The 17,338-nt window shown below is 41.7% G+C and overlaps 1 protein-coding gene across 1 annotated transcript in view; it reads left to right on the forward strand.

The window, feature by feature from the left end:
• The window catches only part of LOC126176339 (uncharacterized), a 337,183-nt gene that overhangs the window by 207,354 nt on the left and 112,491 nt on the right, over positions 1–17,338 (forward strand). The window contains exon 9 of the mRNA XM_049923491.1: positions 8,091–8,265. Within this exon, the coding sequence (XP_049779448.1) occupies positions 8,091–8,265 (175 nt within the window). The remainder of the gene's footprint in view (positions 1–8,090; positions 8,266–17,338) is intronic.

A 17,338-nucleotide genomic window follows, 5' to 3' on the forward strand; every position in this document is an offset into this window, starting at 1 on the left:
TTCTGCGTGTTCGTGGGGGCCCCAACACGATATTACGCAGGGGTACCAGCTTCTTTGGTTCTTCAATGTAACTTTCAGGGCACTACGCAGACAGCGCCTAAAACACGACTATCGACACTTATATTAAGTGTAACAATGCTATTTGCATGTATAAATTCCCTGTATTACAGTTCTATAGCAGTAGAGAACAAATGTGGCTAAAATAATATGTAAACCAGGCAAGGCATTGATAGTTGACAGTTCCAAACAAAAAGAACACGGAGTGTAATTACTGTGTAACTTGCATCTTAAATTACACTTACCACCTAAAACAAAACTGTGGACCCTCAGTTTAAGAGTCGCAGTATTATCTCCAGATCTACCTAATGTCTGTATTAAGTATCAAAGTATGTGAGGATACTGACACTATTCATGTCACTTACAGGTGAAGATGCGTTTGGCATATATAATGGGACTATAAAATCGCAGATTATGTGCCACAATGCTAATACTATGGCAGTGCAAAACACATATGGTTGAAATAAAATGCTGAATAGGCAAGGCTGTAATAGCTGACAGTTCCTCTTAGGCCTACTTGAGTCTATGTTACTGGTGATACAGAAACAAACATTCATATCATGAGCAAGCACCATTTTAGGAGAAAGGAAGGTAACATCATGTTCTACACTAGAAAAATGTAATTAACGTTACTCACTGGCTGATACAGCTTTTTGATTACTTTTGGTCGGAGTTAGTATTCTGCAGCTACCTTTTGAGGAAGGCTGCGACACTTACCAATCGGAACTGTGGCGTGAAGGCTCTCTCAAAAAGTTTGTTGATTACATCTTGTTTCTTTCCATAATCAACTATTAAATAAAGCCACGTTCGATAGCATGTTCATCCATCGCCATCACATTTACCGATATTTCACCACAACAACGCATACCAAAATGATGTGTTTTGGTGGGATCTTTAGTGCAATGTGTCACTCAACTTTCATATTTTCGTAATACGCCAATATCATTACGGAATGCACCAAATACGGTATATTACCATCGTACACGCTTGGATGAAGTGGTGTCTGCTTAGTTTGCTTCTGCTAAAGACAGTGATGAAGAATGTTCTACAGGAAGGAAACTGTGATCTCTGATCATGGACGAAAATTCTATCTATGCACCAGAATAATACAGCATCTAAAACTTTGTGTATTATATACCAAAATAAGAAAATATTTCATACGTAACAGCACAAAATACACGTGGGTTAGGGTACATTTAGCATCAACACTAGTTCATCTTTGTACCACACGCGGTGCAGGGTGCAACGGGCCCTCAGAATAATTAGGATGTTACTACCACATCAGTATTATTGCCTATATTTTTGTTCTGCAAAGGTACAAAACACAGGTGATTTGCTTATTGGTACTACTGATCTAATTCAGAGGTTAAAGTACACTTGTTGAAGACTGACTTATGCTGTTGCCCAATGGAAACTACATGACACATTGATGAAAAAAAAAAGACACTGAACAGTCGATTTGTCAACTTTATTTATTTTCGTGTATGTAGGAAATGAAGGTTGCTATGCTTTCAACCACCCATTCTTCCATCATAATAGCTGATTATGCCAAGTACACCATTTCATATTTTCACATTTCGATCTCTTTTGTTAGCAGTTTTCTTTTGAATACACTAACACAAACAACTGTAATTCAAGGAGTAACTTTTGTAAAACAAGGAAGGAAGATTAGCATTTAATGTCCTTCGACATCGAGATCGTTAGAGATGGAGCACAAGCTCAGAATGAGTAAAGAATGAGTAAGGGAATTGGCTGCGCTATGTCAAAGGAACCATCCTGGTATCTGCCCAAAGTGATTTAAGTAAATCAAAACTGACCCCCCCCCCCTCCCCTAATGCAAGCCTGGTTTGTTGTCACTGCACCATGTAGCTTGGCTTTCTGTAAAAGGGAACTGTTGAAGTTGTTCAACACATATGGTTAAAATAAAATGCTGAATAGGGAAGGCTGTAATAGCTGACAGTTCCTCTTAGACCTGCTTGAGGCTTTGTTACAGATGGTACAAAAACAAACATTTATAACGTGACCAAGCACCATTTTCGGAGGAAAGAAGGTAACCTACTATGTTCTATACCAGAAAATTCCAGCACAATCTTGCATTAAATCTGAACCTGTAAGGTAGTAGTTGTCTGCTCAAAGTTACTGCAACATCTCAAAAAGTTGATCCTGGAGAATCTACCTCAGAGATAGCGGTTAAGTACACCACACATTTCCTTCTTTAACATTTCTAACCATCCATTATCTAATGTTTCTTGGCAGTCCACTAGTACGCAACTGCCCCTTCTGACAGTAATCTGACACACGTGTTGCCTGTATCTGTTGTATATGAGAGATACACGTACAGGTTTGAACACATCAACGTGTCTTGACTTGTTGGTGACCTTGGCTGTGTATGTGCATGAACACACTCTGTCGTAATCATACCTCCTCCCTTACATAATCATGGCGTGACTACTGGTTATACATCCTACTTTTAGAATAAGTTTCGTCTGAGAGCTTGCTTAATAAGCATATGTACACATCTTAGCACTGTCTCCCTGACATTACACATATGTGACTGTATCACAACACTCGCCATTCCTCCTCACCCACTGTCATATTATCACAAACACACACACACACACACACACACACACACACACACACACACACTGCGATCTGAACGCCTATTTGTTCGTTAGGAAGAGTCATCTATCAATAACAATTTGCTGCCTAGTTCGTTTTTAGCCTCATTGACTAGAACAATAAGAAATACAACTTAGAGTGGATATAGCATCGTGGCACTTAGCTGGAGCATTTATAGTTATATTTTAGGCACGAAGACTATATTAAAGTGTAAGTTAGATCATTAGCGCCATGTGTGTTTTGTGCTGTTGTACAACAGTAATACAAACAATTGAGATGTGGGAATAACATTGTGACACTTAATTTGAGGGTCTATTGTACCTTGAACCAAATGGGGTACAAAGCTCGAACTATAGTCTTCGCTTAATGGAGAACGGAGAACAAGAGGGTCAACACTTGAGTACAAACTGACTGGATGTTACGTTTACATGGCTAGTTAAATACTGGACTGTGATTAGGAGAGCAAAGGATGTGTATTTTGGCTTAGAAGCTTTTTGATTGGCTTATTTCCAAGAAAGTGGTGTGGCTTAAGGAGGAGGTGAAAAATGTGATTGGACGGTTAAGTACTGTCCTGAGGATTAGGAGATATAAAATGTGTATCTATGCTGGCTTAGAAACTCTCTGACTGGCCTGTATCCAATAATGTGGTGTGGTTTAAAAATTAATTGAAAAATGTGATTTGATGGTATAATGAGGTTGTGAGATCTAAATACGTATGTGTGTTGACTTAGAAGCTCTCTTATTCGGTATTTCATAGAATGGGGCGTGGCTTAGGAGATGGGACAGAAGTGACGACCTCGTCCTGCTGCCACTGTCGCAGCTCAGTCCCTATATGTAGGCAACCTGGGATGGTTCTCTCAGGTGCTAGTCACGTGGATTATATCCAGAATGCCAACTGACAGAAAAGGTAATGATTTTATTGCATCACAGTCTACGTCGTACTACATTTTACCTAATACACATGACCATATAAAATTCTGCTCAATTTAGAACTTTAGATATTTATAGTTAATTTATTTTAATATAAAAAACGAGTGTAAAAACAGATTGACACAAGCTAGTAATGGAAATTAATGAATGCTTTGTTACTGATTCTGTAATTAATATTTCATCTGCTGAGTGAATCTAAATGTGGGGGCTGAAGTCTATCTACCTCTTGCTTCAACACACAATTTTTTTTTTACGAAAACCAGGGAATTCATTTTGCGCAATATTTTGTCTTTAATGTTTCACAAAATTAACTCACTGTAGCTATCCACTGTGAAGCTGTTATCTATCTGACAATAAAAGGTTTGTCTAAATCTCAATATATCTTAGCACATTAGGAGTAATCTGAAACACAAAGAAAAATGAAAAGTTATTTCACACATTGATACCTACTGTGCTAAATATGTGTGAAGCGGTTGTCATCAGAAGAAAGTTAAGTATAGGCAATCACATGTTGAATCGACTTTTATTGCGCTGAAAATTAACGTTATAAGAAGTGATCAATCGGTTACCGATTTTTGCTTATAGAAGTATGTGACCGCATGAGACTGTTTTGTAAATGTCGTCCTAGTGCTACTATGTATAGCCCTGCATGAAGATATGAACCGAGAGTTTGTACAAAACGTTAAGTCGTATCAGAAAACCAGACATTTTGAAGTCTCAGAAACGTTAAAGAGAAGTGAGGGATGTTGAGTTTGGAGGCTACTCAATGTGGTGACTATTTGGCCTGTGTTGTTTAAGCTTTTATAGCATGAGGAGTGACGATGGCAACACATTATCCTTTGGTACATACCAGTACCATTTGGCAACCCAGTATACAGAGAAATCACAGTAAGGCATATAGTGATACACTGTCTTATAGACAGCGAAAGGCCCTTTTTGTCACGTAGAAGCTTTCCTCCTTTGCTCTTTGGTCACCGTGCACAGTTTTTATCTACTGCTTCATGTAGTTTACATAAGCATGCACAGTCCATCCATGGGGTGAAGTGAAAGCTGTGATACCTCGGAACAAAATGTTTTTACAGTTGCTGACTCTCTTGTCGACTTCATGTCACTGCAGGGCAGGACATTTCACTGGCACAGCATTTACTACAACAACTGTTGTGTGTGTTTTCAGACTGATCAACCAACGAATCAGCTGCTTTCATCTACTATCAACATTTTGCGACCTTTCACAGTAGATCAAACACTATTCGTGTGTTTTGACACAAATATTGATGCGATGTGACATCTGCTCTGCTTCCTGTGTGATGCTTCACCACAACAGTTGCCTGGTCATCACAATGTGTCTCTTATTTGTCTTCTGATTCACAATGACACGAAATACTTCCCGCAATATCACCTACATTTTTCTTGCCTTATCTTACCAGTTTAATATGTTGTTTAATTTATAGTGTTTTCTTACTCAACAAAATATCATTATAAGACATAGTAGACTATGTTAACTGAATGTTATCCTGTTGCTTTTTATGCTCTGTTTGAGTCCTGATTTTCTGTCCTTGCTTTTACTGAAAAATCCTCTCAGTTCTTAGGCATTTCCCCTTCTGTACATCTTATTCATCGACATTTGATGGAGAATAGCAGATTCTCCCTTCATGACCTATTTTATACGGGGTAATTCACGAAGACATGCAAATATTTCAATCTGTTATTCTACAAGCAAAACTAAAGAAAAAAGTTATAGGTCGGCAACTGTTTAGTTACGGAGTTACGGCTAATAAAAGATTTTGCCTGAAATTTCGTTAATATGAAGCCATCGCAAAACTGTACGAGGTTAAAGTAAAGCACTATTTCTATTTATTTTGTTGTAATTGGTCTCATGAATCTAATAAAACATTTCCCAGACGTGTATCTGCAGTAGTGGTCCAGATCATCCAGGGAAGCAAAGATAACTACGGGAGTAAAATTATTTACTTTCCGTTAAGAATGTATAAACGTTTATGTCATTGTTGGCAACCGTTAGTGAGTCGTTTCAGTCGTTTCCTAGCCTTGAAACGAGTTAGTTTTCTGTATTGTTCAGTGAAATAACATAATAACAACGGCGTATTTAAGTGAAACCACATAGTAACTGTAGTAATTTGTAGATTGTTTATGAAATAGGGATGCCTTTCAAATTTACAACAGAGGAATACGCAGATATGGTGTTTATTTATGGCAAATGTGATGGTAACGCTACGGCTGCAATCAACGAATATCACGTACATTATCGAACTTGGAGGATTCGGAATGCGCGAACCATTAGTGGAGTATTTCGAATGTTACAGGAGACAGGTTCTCTACCTAGCGTTCATAATCTGGATGTTCTGGAAAACGACTGCAGATACGCGTCTGGGATAAGTTTTATTAGATTCAACAGATCAGTAACAACAAAATAAATAGAAATTGTGCTTTACTTTAACCTCGTGCAGTTTTGTGATGGCGTCATATTAGCGAAATTGCTAAATTTCTGGCAAAATCTTTTATTAGCCGTAACTCCGTAACTAAACATTTGCGTACCTACGTTCAGATGAACTTCTTTCTTTAGTTCTACTTCTAGAATAACATATTAAAATATTTGCATATCTTCGTGAATCACCCCTCCTCCAAGGTGAACCACAATTCATCTGTGACGAAAACTTGGTTTGTATCCATTATTGACAGCTGTTGGCTGAAGTTATAGGAGGCAGAACCTAGGAAATTGAAATATTACTCAACTTTGCACAGTTACTGAACAGCAGAAGGTAAAAATAAACGAACTGGACACATGTCTATACATTCAATTTGCGTCAGCCTGCCTACAAATTTCCAAAGGCTGTGCTATTTCCTTTAAGTTTTCCAAGCCACTGTTTTTCGTATTATTTCCATAACTTAGAGTCTTGAACTCCTTGTGAGAGAAAATGTTATTTTATTTTAAACGAAATATGCTCCTCTTACAGGATTAATGGCGCTCAGTTTCACCTATGCTTAGTCCTTCCATGAAAGCAGATGTGCTGATTTTATGCTATGGTGGCATACTCAAGTTAAAACTGAAGGAAACCGATAAGTAAGTGGAACCCTGTGAGGTTGGTGGGCTAGCAAGTCAAAGCATCTGCAGTGTCTGTTAACATTTTGCGTCACTCCACAGAATTTTTTCTGAGTTGATGGTGGGGGTTGGGGGTGAGACTCTATTTTTGCCATTTTTTATAGAAATGAGTTGGTCAGTTTCGAGACGTGACGTGCTACAGGAACTAAATTTTATAAACGACACAATAACTTACTATATCACAAAGAATTGGTGATTACCTGTTTAGTATTCGTTATAGGTAGATTCCCCGTAAACTTAAGATGAGATTGTTAACTGGGCTTGGTTGCTGACGTACTACAGAGGTGCCAACCAAGGCTGTACTGAGGGGTGCCGAAGTAGACCATCGCCAGGGACAGAGATACAGAGGTGACACAAATCTGACCGGTATATACACACACACACACACACACACACACACACACACACACACACACACACACACACACATATATATATATATATATATATATATATATATATATATATATAACGAGAAATGCCTATCTCTCAGATTACCACTGTAGCCGCATTCTAGTTTGTCCTTGCAGAATGATGAAGAAACGACTGCTAGCGAAGAACCGTCCATCGCTAACATTGTATTTGGTTCACACATCTGCCACCTACACTGCTGGTCGTATTCAACATTGGAGTTCTTGACATTTCGCTATGGTATTTTAGGATCTGAAAGGTCAGCGAGCGGGTGTTGAAGTAAATATGCTCATGGCCGAAGGCTTCCTATTTTTGCCGATTTCTGTCAGCTAACGAGTGGTGGCAGTATATGGGGAGCAAGTAAAACCTTTGGTTTATTGTGCGCTATATTATCACCACTGTACAGTAGATGCCTTAAACAATAAAATATTTATTTTGTTTCCTTTTTTTCGGAATTTGTAATTTATTTACAAAGATTCTTCTAATTTTTTTATGTGCAATATTTTTTATCACATTGTTCATTTAAATAATATTTTTCAATAATGCCCAATTTCTATCTAACCTAATTACAAACACATGAAATTTGGTAAAATTACATAGTAAAATACCAAAAATGTAGTTTCAAAGGAGGTAGGGATGGAGAGGGGGGGGGGGGGGGAGCTGCGATGATTCGATTCTGCCAGAGGTACAGAGCTGCCTTGACATGGTTCCTATGCCAACAGTTTGTGATCCCAGGGCAATGACAGTTCCACCACGGAGCGTGACTTCACCTGACTAGCACATCGTTACATGTACGATTTGCACCCAACCTGCAGGGCAGCCCTCCAAATGCTGTGCTGTTACCTGTTCGGTTTTCCTACTTAGTGTTATCTGTGTGAGGCCTCCCTGCAGTACAGACATATATGGTGGTGGGGAGTGTGTGTTGGCCTCATTGGCTCGCCGCCTGCTGCAGGTGGGAGGAGCGCGTGGAGGCGGTGCTGGTGCGCGGCTGGCTGTGGGTGCAGCGCTCTCTGGGGCCCCCGCCGCCCCGGCGCCGCCACGCCGCCGACCACTACTCGGCGCGCCAGCTGGACTACATCGCGCTGCTGCTCAGGCACCTGCTGCGCGCCCACCAGCTGCTCGTCCACGTGAGTCCCACCCAGCTCCACAACTACAGAGCCACACACACACACAGCCAAGCTGGCCTGCTGACTCGCTAGCCCACCTGATAGTTGACTCGTCCTGCTATATGTGGATACCGGCGACTGCATGGCGGACCCTACCTGCCTGCAGTGGTGGAGTGTGGGCTGACAGGTAGCAGTTGGGGCTAGCAGGTAGAGGTTCACCAGTTGGGGCTAGCAGGTAGAGGTTCACCACTCGAACTAACGCACCCAGACCGCGTACCCAGCTGCGAGCCCGTCGCCTGCGCCCAGCAGGACGAGACAGGGCATATCCACTCAGTGAACGAGTCAGCTGACTGGTCCGCCTTTGTATCTACATCTACATCTACATTTATACTCCGCAAGCCACCCAACGGTGTGTGGCGGAGGGCACTTTACGTGCCACTGTCATTACCTCCCTTTCCTGTTCCAGTCGCGTATGGTTCGCGGGAAGAACGACTGTCTGAAAGCCTCTTTGCGCGCTCTAATCTCTCTAATTTTACATTCGTGATCTCCTCGGGAGGTATAAGTAGGGGGAAGCAATATATTCGATACCTCATCCAGAAACGCACCCTCTCGAAACCTGGCGAGCAAGCTACACCGCGATGCAGAGCGCCTCTCTTGCAGAGTCTGCCACTTGAGTTTGTTAAACATCTCCGTAACGCTATCACGGTTACCAAATAACCCTGTGACGAAACGCGCCGCTCTTCTTTGGATCTTCTCTATCTCCTCCGTCAACCCGATCTGGTGCGGATCCCACACTGATGAGCAATACTCAAGTATAGGTCGAACGAGTGTTTTGTAAGCCACCTCCTTTGTTGATGGACTACATTTTCTAAGGACTCTCCCAATGAATCTCAACCTGGTACCCGCCTTACCAACAATTAATTTTATATGATCATTCCACTTCAAATCGTTCCGCACGCATACCCCCAGATATTTTACAGAAGTAACTGCTACCAGTGTTTGTTCCGCTATCATATAATCATCCAATAAAGGATCCTTCTTTCTATGTATTCTCAATACATTACATTTGTCTATGTTAAGGGTCAGTTGCCACTCCCTGCACCAAGTGCCTATCCGCTGCAGATCTTCCTGCATTTCGCTACAATTTTCTAATGCTGCAACTTCTCTATATACTACAGCATCATCCGCGAAAAGCCGCATGGACCTTCCGACACTATCTACTAGGTCATTTATATATATTGTGAAAAGCAATGGTCCCATAACACTCCCCTGTGGCACGCCAGAGGTTACTTTAACGTCTGTAGACGTCTCTCCGTTGATAACAACATGCTGTGTTCTGTTTGCTAAAAACTCTTCAATCCAGCCACACAGCTGGTCTGATATTCCGTAGGCTCTTACTTTGTTTATCAGGCGACAGTGCGGAACGGTATCGAACGCCTTCCGGAAGTCAAGAAAAATAGCATCTACCTGGGAGCCTTTATCTAATATTTTCTGGGTCTCATGAACAAATAGAGCGAGTTGGGTCTCACACGATCGCTGTTTCCGGAATCCATGTTGATTCCTACATAGTAGATTCTGGGTTTCCAAAAACGACATGATACTCGAGCAAAAAACATGTTCTAAAATTCTACAACAGATCGACGTCAGAGATATAGGTCTATAGTTTTGCGCATCAGCTCGACGACCCTTCTTGAAGACTGGGACTACCTGTGTTCTTTTCCAATCATTTGGAACCTTCCGTTCCTCTAGAGACTTGCGGTACACGGCTGTTAGAAGGGGGGCAAGTTCTTTCGCATACTCTGTGTAGAATCGAATTGGTATCCCGTCAGGTCCCGTGGACTTTCCTCTGTTGAGTGATTCCAGTTGCTTTTCTATTCCTTGGACACTTATTTCGATGTCAGCCATTTTTTCGTTTGTGCGAGGATTTAGAGAAGGAACTGCAGTGCGGTCTTCCTCTGTGAAACAGCTTTGGAAAAAGGTGTTTAGTATTTCAGCTTTACGCTTGTCATCCTCTGTTTCAATGCCATCATCATCCCGGAGTGTCTGGACATGCTGTTTCGAGCCACTTACTGATTTAACGTAAGACCAGAACTTCCTAGGATTTTCTGTCAAGTCGGTACCTAGTATTTTACTTTAGAATTCACTAAACGCTTCACGCATAGCCCTCCTTACGCTAACTTTGACATCGTTTAGCTTCTGTTTGTCTGAGAGGTTTTGGCTGCGTTTAAATTTGGAGTGAAGCTCTCTTTGCTTTCGCAGTAATTTCCTAACTTTGTTGTTGTACCACGGTGGGTTTTTCCCGTCCCTCACAGTTTTACTCGGCACGTACCTGTCTAAAACGCATTTTACGATTGCCTTGAACTTTTTCCATAAACACTCAACATTGTCAGTGTCGGAACAGAAATTTTCGTTTTGATCTGTTAGGTAGCCTGAAATCTGCCTTCTATTACTCTTGCTAAACAGATAAACCTTCCTCCCTTTTTTTATATTCCTATTAACTTCCATATTCAGGGATGCTGCAACGGCCTTATGATCACTGATTCCCTGTTCTGCGCTTACAGAGTCGAAAAGTTCGGGTCTGTAGGTCCAAGATGTTATCTCCACGAGTCGGTTCTCTGTTTAATTGCTCGAGGTAATTTTCGGATAGTGCACTCAGTATAATGTCACTCGATGCTCTGTCCCTACCACCCGTCCTAAACATCTGAGTGTCCCAGTCTATATCTGGTAAATTGAAATCTCCACCTAAGACTATAACATGATGAGAAAATTTATGTGAAATGTATTCCAAATTTTCTCTCAGCTGTTCTGCCACTAATGCTGCTGAGTCGGGGGGTCGGTAAAAGGAGCCAATTATTAACCTAGCTCGGTTGTTGAGTGTAACCTCCACCCATAATAATTCACAGGAACTATCCACTTCTACTTCACTACAGGATAAACTACTACTAACAGCAACGAACACTCCACCACCGGTTGCATGCAATCTATCCTTTCTAAACACCGTCTGTACGTTTGTAAAAATTTCGGCAGAATTTATTAATGGCTTCAGCCAGCTTTCTGTACCTATAACGATTTCAGCTTCGGTGCTTTCTATCAGCGCTTGAAGTTCCGGTACTTTACCAACGCAGCTTCGACAGTTTACAATTATAGGGGCCTTAAGACGACTGACTGCAAGGGCACTGGCACGCATACTGTGTACAACCACTACTTGAGCACTAGCTGTGCTCCAGCTGATGCCACACCAACGTCCACATACATAAGCCAGTAACCATTTCCCAAGGCTTTTCAATAAGTAATGACCCACATTTTTTTCTCAGTACATATTTATTATTAAGAGTCAGAATTTGGTGACAATATACATAAACATGTCTTGTCCATGTCCTATTTTTCTATGTAGTCTCCATAATGTTCTATGGCTGTACGCCAACGTTGTGGAGGAGCATGCATTCCATGCTGGTAAAAGCTCTTATCCTGTAGGCGTTGCCACGTTTTCACTGAATGAGTGACACTCTTGTCATCTTCGAAGTCCGTTCCCCATAGAGAATCTTCAAGCAGCCCAAAGATATGGAAGTACGAGGGTGCCAGGTCTGGACTATAGGGTGGATGAGGCTGTGACGTCCAGAGCAATTTGGCGATGTGTTCACGGGCTCTCAGACTAATGTGTGGCGTGCATTGTCGTGTTGGAGCACGATTGCTGCTGGATTATTGTCCGATCGAACACGTCGGAAACGGTTCTTGTGTTTTTTCAGAGTCTTCACGTATGTCTCTGCATTGATGGTTGACCCTTCTTGCATCACTTCCAGGAGAATGACGCAGTCACAATCCCAGAAGACTGTCACCATGACTTTTCCGGCAGAGGGGTTCTTTGACTTTTTTATTTCGTGGTGAATTAGGATGATGCCACTCCGTGAACCACCTTTTTGTTTCCGGGGCAAAGTGATGCACCCAACTTTCATCCCCCTTAACGATCCGTGACAGAATGGCCTCTCCATCGGTCTCAAAACGCTCCAACAGTTCACATGAAATGGCCATTCTTTGAATCTTGTGGTCCGCTGTGAGCATTCGTGGAACCAATGGTGTGCACCTCTTTGAATATCCGAGAATCTCGATCATTGCAGACGCACTTCCAATGTTGACCGACAACTGTGAAGCCAATGTCGAGTTGTGATGCGCCAGTCGGTACGAATAATGGCGCCGGCCGGTGTGGCCGAGTGGTTCTAGGCGCTTCAGTCTGGAACCGCGCGACCGCTACGGTCGCAGGTTCGAATCCTGCCTCGGGCATGGATGTGTGTGATGTCCTTACGGTAGTTATGTTTAAGTAGTTCTAAGTTCTATGGGACTGATGACCTCAGATGTTAAGTCCCATAGTGCTCAGAGCCATTTGAACATTTTTCTAAATGACATCCGCACGATTCAGCACGTCTGGAGCAGTGACTGTGACAGGACGGTCCGAGCGTGGCTGATCGTGGAGCTCTGGTTCTGCATTTCCTGAGGCTGTAACTTTCTTTGCCCATAGCCCAACTGTACTTCTATCAACCGCAGCATCGCAATACACTGCACGCAAACGTTTGTGGATATTCACCACGGTTTCATTTTCCACACACAAGAATTCAATAACAGCACTCTGCTCGTAACGTGAGTCGTATGTAGACGTCATTTTGATGCTGTACTACGGCTCTGCCATCTGCCAGAACGTTTCGAAACTTCACCGGTGCACAGAACAAATATAAAATGTGAACCGTCAACAATGACGTTTGTCCATGTATATTAATGGCTTTTTAAAAATAATGTCGGGCATTACTTATTGAACGACCCTCGTATAACCCATGTCGGTGATACTCTGGACGATAGGAAGTCATTCCTGTTCCACTCGTAAATGGAGTGAATAAAATATAAGTGCCTATACACCTCTGCTCCTTCTTTGCCTTCATCAATTCAGGTATTAGCCGAATTTCCTGTTATTGTACTTCATCTGTTGTATTGTCTTCTTACATATCTTCTTCCAGTTACTTATAACTGACACGCTTTACCGCGAGTATTTTTTCGCGTAGATGATGTACTTGCTTTTTATGTTTTCTCCTAGTTTTCAAATGGTTCAAATGGCTCTGAGTACTATGGAACTTAACATCTGAGGTCATCAGTCCCCTAGAACTTAGAACTACTTAAACCTAACTAACCTAAGGACATCACACACATCCATGCCCGAAGCAGGATTCGAACCTGCGGCCGTTGCAGTCGCGCGGTTCCAGGCTGTAGCGCCCAGAACCGCTCGACCACTCCGGCCGGCTCTCCTAGTTTTGTTTATTTTTTCGCACAGCTTATATATTCCAAAATCTTACGCCATATCCTCCTTTATTTTACGACCCTCTCTTGCACATCCTTCCATTCTTTATAGAAAACTCATTTCTTCAGGCTGTGTTCGAAGTGTTCCACCTCTACTTTTAGCTTAAGTTTTAGTTTACCTGTATAATTTCTCTGGGAGGTCAACACATCAACGTGAAACATGTAATAATTAAAACTTGGTGTCTGATATGGGCAAAGACTAACAGCATCATAGTTCGCAGAAATCATTTGGAAGAGCTTTTGCATGGAATGGTTCCAAGCTACACTAAAATGATAAGCCTTTGATCGCGGGGTAACTGATTGCTGTGAACAAGAAAAAAGTGGTGACTGAGCGCATACATGTTCGGTCACTACGTTTTCTCACATTGATGTGCCGACTTTGCTGGGTCAAGCCTCTCACGAATTACACAAAAGCAAAAGAATCATGGGTCTGCGCGCTACAACCGACTACGAGATAAAGTAATAGTGAATGAACTCACGCACTTACGCAAAGAAAGAGAGAAAATTTCCGTTACCCTATTCTGTTTAAGCAAGAAGCAATTTCAGTATCGCTGGACACAGATAAATCTCTACTATGTTGTCGAATACAATTATTATTATAGAGAGAGACTTTTACAGAAGAAAAAACATATGTACAGGAGAATGTCTGTTTACGAACACTAATGGAAATATAAAGTTTCTTCAATAAGAAAAACTTTATGTTATACTTGCTTGGTGTCTTGTTGTCACTCATGCTTCACTTCTGTTAGTAAGGGTTGCTACTGCTATGGTTTTGTCGAACTTCAGCTGGGTGTCTTTCCTGGCTTTATTCTGCAAATTTTTTACAATCGTTTCACGTGTAGAAGTAAATATATTCAATTTTTAGACCATGTAGTGAGTTAACGAGCATTTCGCTCTCATTTAAGTATATAGCCGAAAGAGACAGTCGTACAGGAATTGTGAAACGAATCCTGTCGTCCAGAACCGTGTACCGCTCAGAGCACAGATGAGAAGGGGAAATTCACAGGCGTCCATTGTGCTGAACGAGGCCATGATGATCAGGCCTAAGCGGTGTAGTGTGCAAGTGAGACAGGCGAGCACGTACGTCATAGGGTAAACCCGTAGAAGTTGTTTGTGCCGAGGGAGGCGTAGCAGTGTTAAATATGGCGGACCTAAGATCGGCCATAAAGGGAAACATTTACGATAACTATTTAATTCTGTAGTAATTCAGGGAATGAAGCCACAGTAATTTTAATGTACCATCTTTCTTAAATTTTCCTGGTGATCCCAATAAAAATTTGAATATTGATCATATTATAATAGTTTAGGATTTACTATTAAAGTGAAATTAACTAGTTTTGTAACTAAGACCTGAATGCTAAAATCTAAACGCTGTGGTAGATCTTAACGCGCGACATTTCATATAAAAGCACATGATTAAAATATTTAATGTTGTAAATATCAAATCTGTAACTTTATTTCTTTAAAAGATATAGTAAATTTAAATTATCAATATTTTCAGTTGAGTATCAGATCATCATTTCCTCCATACGTAACACATTGAACGGTGATCATGACACCTTATTGAATCGTTAGGTAATAGAATATTTGTTGTAAAGTTTAGTGCATAATAGTTACTTTTGTTCTTTATTTATTTATCAGAAAGTACATTGGTGCAAGGCTACTGGCCTTGACATTCTAAGTTAAGAAGGAAACTGTATTGGTCTTATGTAAAAGAATTTAACGTTTATTATGTAAGGGATATTATTGTTACTTTATTTAGAAGGTGAAAGTGACCAAGCTTCGATTATTTAAATATATGAAAGTGTAAAATAATGTAAAATAAACTGTAGCCAATCAGATGGACGGCTTCAGGGAAGGGAACTGCACTAGCCAGTTGAGCAACGATGTTCGGCACACGGGAGACGCGGAGAGACACTTCTGATGCAGACGCGAAAGCGGGTGGTCGGTCTTTAGGTAGCTAGGAAGTGAAACGACTTAAAATTTTCGCGTTGTGTGGTGTCGCGGGATTTAGTCTCTGAGCGGCGAGCAGCCGCGCGCCTGGTGTGTACTGTAACTTTTCGTATAAATAACGAGGTGGAGTATTGGACTTGTATTTCACGACGAAATTGTGAATTATCGAACTGTGTCAAGTGGATATGCACTCGAGTGTAACAGTAACTCTAAATACGATCACTTTCACTGTTAGTTTGCTTTCTGAATAAACATTATTCTAACCAAATCGCAACTGTGTGGCCCACATCATTTATGGGTCGTTAATTTAGTTCCTGATATTATTATTACTGTTATTATATGTTATATTAACTTTGTATGTTTCATATAATTTCGCTAACTTGCCATCAGCCAGAAAATTTAACCAAAGAGTCACAAGTGTCGAATTAGGGCGTTCAATGCGACACGTGCGGTTCAACCCCTAGATGTGTTTGAGCCAAGACATTTCGACGAAGAGGAACCGCATGTGAGCCCGAATATCTTTCGGACGTTAGCTTGCAATGCGATGGTCCTATTCATATGTGATGTCACGTCTAAGATAGTAAAATATTTAAATTTCTCCATGATTTTACTATTCTATTTCTTAGCCTACTCGTTGTATGCCCTGAAATGTCATCACATTGTCCTTTTATCTACAGACAATTTCAGGTCGTAATCTAATTTTTCAAAAATAAAAAAAGTTGGGCCCCACCATGCCAACACCGACGTGGTGACCATTGCAGAAGATGTAGTGTTACCTCCGTATTGTTAGTTTCAATCGAGGAAATCAAGGGATGTGAGGCCGTGATGATGTCTGTACGTCTGGGTAGGATTACTCACTAATATGGGTCCATTGGGAGACAGGAGTTTTAGATAATGCGAAAGAAGGATAAGAAGTCTAAGGGTAGAGGGGGGAAAAAAGCCAAGCAAAAAAAAAAAAAAAAAATCTGAGCAATAGTCAGGATGGGCAGTAAGAGCAACAGAGGATTTTTTGCTATCTGTGACAGATCATGCAAGGATAGGTTTTGTCTGTAGAACCTTATCGTATGAGTCTGTAGTGACTGGGCGCAACAAAGGACTTAGGTTGTCTGTTGGTGGCTTCTCCTTTGGAAATCATTTTTTCGGTTTCGTCTACTTGTCTTCTTCTTCTTCTTCTTTACCGCATGGTGCGGTTTTCAAAGCTGGTTATCGAGCCTGTCTCCTTGAGATCTGAGTTATGATTCAGCCTGTTTATCAAGATGCACGCCGGCATGTTTCGGTCGCGCGTTAAGTGCTGCTGCGGTATTCTCATCAGGAGTCGTTCCAGTGGCTTTGGGCGTTGCCGCCGTAGCCAACGGAGATCTGCATGTCTTCTCGGCGGTGCCCTTCTCCCGTAGTGCTGCTGGAGCGCTTGCAGAGGCAGGTACTCTTCCGTCAGATGTCTTCTTAGCAGATCCCTCCTCCTGCGATGCTGCTGGAATGGTTGATCATATGCCGTGAGCAAGCCATGAATGCAGTTGTCGTAGGATCTCCTTCTTTTCTGCAGCCAGAACAGGCCTTACGGGTTGCAATTGCTCCCCAGACAACATCGTGCATTGCGGCGGTGCACATGGCGTTGGTCGTCTGCTACTTTTGCGTCTTCTTGGGTCCCGGCTTTTGCTTACCCCCAATCTCCGTTTGCGGCCGGTCCTCCTCAGCAGTGGTGGGACGTTCAGACTGGTCACAGGCTGAGGGAACCACCCCCTTCTCGCCACTCCACTGCTCCGGGTTGGTCGTATTTGCCGCCGTTTGTTTCTTCTCTGAC

Source organism: Schistocerca cancellata, chromosome 3 (genome assembly GCF_023864275.1).
Source record: "Schistocerca cancellata isolate TAMUIC-IGC-003103 chromosome 3, iqSchCanc2.1, whole genome shotgun sequence".
In the NCBI taxonomy this organism is placed as follows: Eukaryota; Metazoa; Arthropoda; class Insecta; order Orthoptera; family Acrididae; genus Schistocerca; species Schistocerca cancellata.